The 6,000-nt window shown below is 38.4% G+C and overlaps 1 protein-coding gene across 5 annotated transcripts in view; it reads right to left on the bottom strand.

The window, feature by feature from the left end:
* Positions 1–457: 457 nt before the first annotated feature.
* Positions 458–6,000, bottom strand: part of CEMIP2 (cell migration inducing hyaluronidase 2) — a 67,930-nt gene continuing 62,387 nt past the window's right edge. For 3 of the 5 annotated variants that reach the window (XM_036238525.1, XM_036238527.1, XM_036238524.1), the window contains 3 exons: positions 5,266–5,420; positions 2,873–2,976; positions 464–2,510 (listed from right to left, as the gene is read on the bottom strand). In XM_036238525.1, the coding sequence (XP_036094418.1) occupies positions 2,311–2,510; positions 2,873–2,976; positions 5,266–5,420 (459 nt within the window). In that variant the 3' untranslated portion in view covers positions 464–2,310. Of the gene's footprint in view, positions 2,511–2,872; positions 2,977–5,265; positions 5,421–6,000 lie in introns of all 5 variants that reach the window. The other 2 variants (XM_036238526.1, XM_036238528.1) reach the window with 1 other exon arrangement.

Genomic DNA, 6,000 nt, shown 5'->3' with positions numbered 1-6,000 from the left:
GCATTGTTTAGGGCTGGGAGTTCTGTAAATAAATAATAATTTTGTGTTTGTCACAAAAAAATTATAGACTGAAGTTAAACAGTGAGCCTATTTATTATATTAGTGCAGTGGGTTCCTAAACCTGGCTATATGCTAGAATCATCTGGAAAGCTTTAAAAAAATTTCAGTGCCTAGGCTGCACCCACCAACAATTAAACTCAAATGCAGGGGATGAGGGTGGGGCCAAGGCCTCCCTATTTTTTGAAGTACCCAAGTGATCCCAATGTGCAGCCAAGGTTGAGAACCTCTGAGAATAGGATCCCTACCCTTCCAAAGCTTAGTCTCAAAAAACCCACTTTGTGGACAGTTTCCCTTTCTCATTTCTGCCAATAACTTCTTTATAGCTGGAGTGTGGAAATTAAAAATGATAGACTGATTGACTGATTGCTAGATACATAGTCACACACATTTATAAAAACACGGGCACACATATTTTTATTTATTTAACTTAGGCCCTGATAATTAGCATATAAATCAGAAAAACTGAGTGCTTAGAAATGATTACACATCCTCTCCAAATCTTTAAAGAGCCAAACTCTAATAAACACACATAAAAAAATATTTAAGTCATAAACACACACGCAGACTTTAATCACCTTCAGGAACCATGATCCAATAATATATTTAATAGGTAAGATCTCATTCATCAATATACAAAAAATAACAAACAACATCATCATCAACAAAAAACCCTAAACTTTGATTAAGATGTGTGCCCTTAGGAAGAGCACTTACAGTTAGAAAAGTTTATCGGTAGTACTTTTGAGGTAGCATATTTTGTAAAGGAACAGAAGTCACAGAGCTGCTCTGCAGTTTCTCCGGGACACAAGAGATAGGCCATCAGCTGTAGCTCCTGGCAGAGGAAAGTGAATTTGTATTCACTGCCAAAGTCAGCCTGAATGCACTTCCTACTATCTCGCTGTGGCCATCCCTCCACTACACTTCATGAATTGTGGGTTTACGAAAAGGTAAAGAAAGGCATTTGGATGCTTCTTTATTCTTGCTGTGGTGATAACCTGGGCCAGGAGCCAATCTCCTTTTGCCATATGCAGTCCTCACCAGCAGGAGACGCGTGGACCCAGTGAAAGGGAATAGGGTGTCATGGCATCATTTTTTAATTGTCTCTAACAATTTAATTAAGAACGACTCTTCTAAGGCTATAAAGACATTCATTTCTGAATGTTCCTTCTATTATTTGGCCCTTAAAAGACTCCCTTTTTTCTCCCCCTGAATTACATACAATATTTTGGGGTATCATTAAGCTTTCTGCAATTTTCTTGGCAGGACGTTGAGCAGAAAAGGTTTTCTAAAAAATCTATACACAAAAACTCGGGTGCAGGAGCAACTCTAAGAACAGACTTCTTTTGTGCAAGTTGAAATGACTTGAGTTTACAGTTCAGGAAAACGGCCTGCTTCTTTTTCAAAAAAAAAAAGAAAGAAAGAAAAAAAAAAGGTAAATATTCAGCTCAGCTCTGCATGTTAAACACCAATATACAGGTACAGTCACAACAGGTTAAGGATTAAAGCTGCAAAAATGGTCCCAACAACTTCAGACCTTGGTGTAGGTCAAATTTTTGCCCAATGGTTACAGATTAAAGGGATGTCTAATCCCTAAAGCCCTTTTGTCCCAATGTACTTCCTGTTGGAAAGCTGAACCCTTAGAAGAAATCAATATACAAACGAATAAAAATAGCACATGTCCAGGCAAAAAAAAAGGGCATGAGCTGGGCCTGAGTTGCCACTTAAAACCCTATCATTCGGTAGCATTAAAAAACCCTCAAAGGCTGCCCAGAACCAGGGCTCAAGGCATCAATGAACATGTCAGCCACCCAAGGTACTGCTGACCCCAAGTCGGTGACACAAATGAGTATTAGACTTCAAGTATCCAAGATGCTCCAAGAGCTGGTCCTCTCAAGGACTCGGGCTGACTCTCAGAAGCCCCCACCTGACCCCACTGCATGACATCCCATAATATAAAAGGTGAAGCACTGTTTATGGTCACTACAAAACACTGAGGTGGATGGTGAGGAATAAGAGAACTGCTCTCTAAATATACCAGCCTAATACAAATACAAATAAATTCTTTAACATTTTGTACAACTAGAAGGTGCATGAGCTGGTATTCAAGCTATCACTTTAAACTCTTTTCTCCTCTTTCTGTATCAAACAGGAAAATGGTTCCGTTGGGTTAACAGTGTCATTTAAAAATGCCATAAATTAAATAAGTTAGTTCACATTTTTTCCCCCCAGCACTTAAGTTATAGTTAGTCTCTAATGTGCTTTTGAAGTTTGCTTTAACAGCTCTAGGTCTCTTCTACGGACAGTGCCGGCTCTACTATGACAAGCATATTCCTCCAGCTGCAAAGGTATAAACTGTTCCAGCAGCCCAAGGCCCTGTCCAGCAGGACTGGTCAATAGCTTAGTCCATGATGGTTTCGAGTTTCCACTGAATCCCAAAAATATGGTACTCCCTAAAAACAAAACAAAACAAAAAGAAACCAGAAAAGTTCAATTTGTACATCTACCAGTTCCAGGCAAGGTAATGTCAGAGATAAGCGAAACAAAGACAGCAATAAAACAAACAAACAAAAAAAACACAAAAAACTACACTTCCTTACGTTAGCAAATAAACTCTTTACCACCCACCTTGTTCCCTAAATAACAAACCACATCCCAACACACTTCCTCTAACACTGTCTCCTTATTTAGAATTTATCTTCATGATACCTACTCTAGAAAAACAAGCTTATGAAAATGGTCTGGTAGCTACATTCTACCATAAAAATGTGTTGCTGGCCTCATAAGAACTTCATAGAAGAATACAAATACAAACCTTTGTTATAAAGATGAGCTGGTTTGGCTAATCCCAGAGGTACTAATGAATCTGAAATATTCAAATGCTTTATTTCTCCTCTTGTGCTCAACAAAACGACAGATCTGTATGTAAAAATTAGAAAATAAGAGTAAATTTCAATAATTTAGCATGTATTTTTTGGTTTCCTTTCTGAACTGAATACAGTATAGAAATACTCAATAAGAGCAGACCTCAAATAAAACCAAAGAACCCAACCAAGTGCTTTCTAATCCTTGCTGTTAAAAGTTTTCATTTCCCTTCCCCACTTCAAACTTATGTTGCTATTATTACAAGGGGGTCTCTGTAAGTAGGGAAAACAAAAGTCATTTAGGCCAGCTGACCTAGTAGTTGGCTTTGGGACACAGCTCTTTCATGGAATGAACTATTATAACAGGGGAGGTTGGTTTTGTATGTTTCAGATGTTCTATGTTTCTATTTATTAAATAAATAAACATCAATTCTAAAAAGAAAATAAAATCCGTTTCCCCATGGTTTGGTTTAAATTTTCATCTTTATTATGTGGCATGTCAACATATATACTCAGATCTGTTTGTGGATTTTTTCTTCTGCCAGTACTATGCTGGCTTAATAAGTATGACTTCATGGTTTATTTTACTATCTGACAAAATTGGTCCCTTGTATTATTGTGATTTATTTAAAAATTGTATTGTAATATTCTCCCACATTTATTCTTCCAGATGAACTTCAGTGTCATCAGTGAAGTACAAGAGAAAAGTAACCTATTAGGACACTGATGAAAATGTATTAAATTTCTGTTTTAATTTAGGTGAAGTGACATCTTTCCAACATTAATTTTTCCATCCAGAAATAGGAAGAGTCTCTCATTTTATTCAACTCTTCCATATATCCTTTCGTGTTTATTTTCTTAATATAGGTTTTGACATTTCTTATTAAAATTCTTAAGTTTTAGTTGGTCGTGTGTGAATTTTTGTTGAATTCTTTCTAAAGCAGTGATGACTCAATTCAGACCAGAGGTCTGACCATAGCAACCCTGTAGGCCTGACCTTCCTCAGTGGGTCACAACAACACAGGCTCATCCCATAAAATCACTTACAGGTCTCCTTCACCCCCAACATCCTCACACGGCCAGTGTCCCTAGAAATCATCAGCTGCCCCATAACTCCCTAACACTTCATTAAGATATACCATATACAGAATAGTATTCCTAAGTGTACACCACATTAGATTTTTGCAAATTAAACATATTTGTGTAATCAGCACCCATACCAAGAAACAGCACTACAAGTATCTCAAAAGCCTTTTATTACAGCCTCTTCCTAGAAACAACCTAGTGACTTTTTAATGCATTGGTTTTAACTTATAAATCTATAGGGTATCTTGCAGGACTGCCGTGTTGCCCTAAATATTTATGGTGAGCTTTATGCCCTGGACTGTTTTAGGTGGAGTAAGTGTATGTCTTTTCAACACTAGGAAAAATCCTTTAAAAAGACTGAGGCTTTGGAAAGAAATTCCCTACAAGTGTCTAAAACCAGAAAATAGAGCTATCCGTATATTCTGAATATGACATTCAAATAATCCAGTGACTTTATGGGACTTATTGAGATCTGGGTCTGTAATATGTAAAGAACAAAAGTGATCAGATCAACTGATTATGGTTCAAAAGGTATATGGGTCTTTAATCCCTGGGAACCATATGTCCTTCCCTTAGCGACCTCGTTCAATGATGTCTGAAGTCAAAGGAGCAGAAAAGAGTCTGAATTCATCTCCTTGCCTCTAGGCAGGGTCTGACCGACACACAAAAAAGAGATTTCTCTCCCGTGCACCTTTCTTCAGAGAATAACAAAGAAAAACTAATTAGCCTAGGGCTCTTAAAAGAGAGACTACACACTCATCCACTTAAAAAAATCAATTTACTCCTTCCTAGTCACTTCCAAGTGATCCAGGTGATGACTTCATATACCATAGTCATAGCATAAAACTGCCTAAGGGTCGAGCAGTGGGACAGATGGCTACAAAGGTAAAAAAAGTCTGTAAAATTGCTTTAAAATGGTAATGAGCTTTCTGAGAGAGTGAAGTACAATGTAGATCAACTTAATACTAAAAAGTAGGATAGTAATGTTCCAAAATATGGAGCTTTTCTCCTTCTTAGAGCCTTCCCACTATTTGCAAATTCTTCTAGCTTCCAAGTGCTTGCTGTTGGCAAGCAGAGGTTTACAGTGATATGCAGCTTAGAGCACGCAGGCATCAATCTGAGATAGGGAAGAAATGAAAACCATTCAAGAGTCCTAAATGTCCACAGAGTACAAGGGCCAGTAAGCAAACCAAGCTTAGAGTGAATCAGGTGTAACTTTTAATGTGGCTTGTCCCTCTACAGAGCAAGTTTCACCTACCTTGGTGGGATGCCTGTTCTTAAATACTCCTTCATGAGACTGACTTCAGCAAGAGGAAAAAACCTTTTTTCGGTCAACTGGAAGGGAACACTGCAGGCATCCACAACGAGGAGAAGGACTCCTGCACTTCGGAAGGTAAAGACGGTGCCGTTGACCTGAACACATGAAAATGTCTTCAGCTGTCACCGTTTCACTATCTCCAGGATGACTCACCTTTCTAGCCCCTCTCCTCTGCCTTCTAAGCCCACGAATCACATTATACCTAGGATTAAAATTGTATATCCCATTTACTTTCTCTGCCAATATTTGAAACTGTGCTGTGCTCTCACAGACTTTGCTTTGAGTGCACTTTACTGACTGGCTAAGATGCTCTGAGCATGGCATGGCAGCCTGCACTTGGCTGAGTACCGGTGATTCTCTCTGCACCTTCGTTCTTGCACACACTCTCCCATCAGGGTCAAAGCTTTGTAACTTAGCAATCAGGTGGCGGCCTCTTCTCTATATTGCAGCTCAGCGAACTTATTGTCACAATGCTCAAGAAAAAAAATATACTTTAAATACACATTAGAATTTAGGTTTGGAACATCAGAAGAGCCAGATTGCTTCATCTCCTTTGTTCCATGTATAGCTGTTCTTTAAAAGCAAAATGGAAAAGTGGCAATTTTACTAGGATGTAAGCCACACAGTATTACTACCATATTAAGGCACAAGTATGCTACTCTACCATACCTCCCA

Source organism: Rousettus aegyptiacus, unplaced genomic scaffold, assembly GCF_014176215.1.
Source record: "Rousettus aegyptiacus isolate mRouAeg1 unplaced genomic scaffold, mRouAeg1.p scaffold_m13_p_3, whole genome shotgun sequence".
In the NCBI taxonomy this organism is placed as follows: Eukaryota; Metazoa; Chordata; class Mammalia; order Chiroptera; family Pteropodidae; genus Rousettus; species Rousettus aegyptiacus.
Note: the sequence above shows the minus strand (reverse complement) of the source record. Positions and strands in the feature narration are given on the sequence as shown.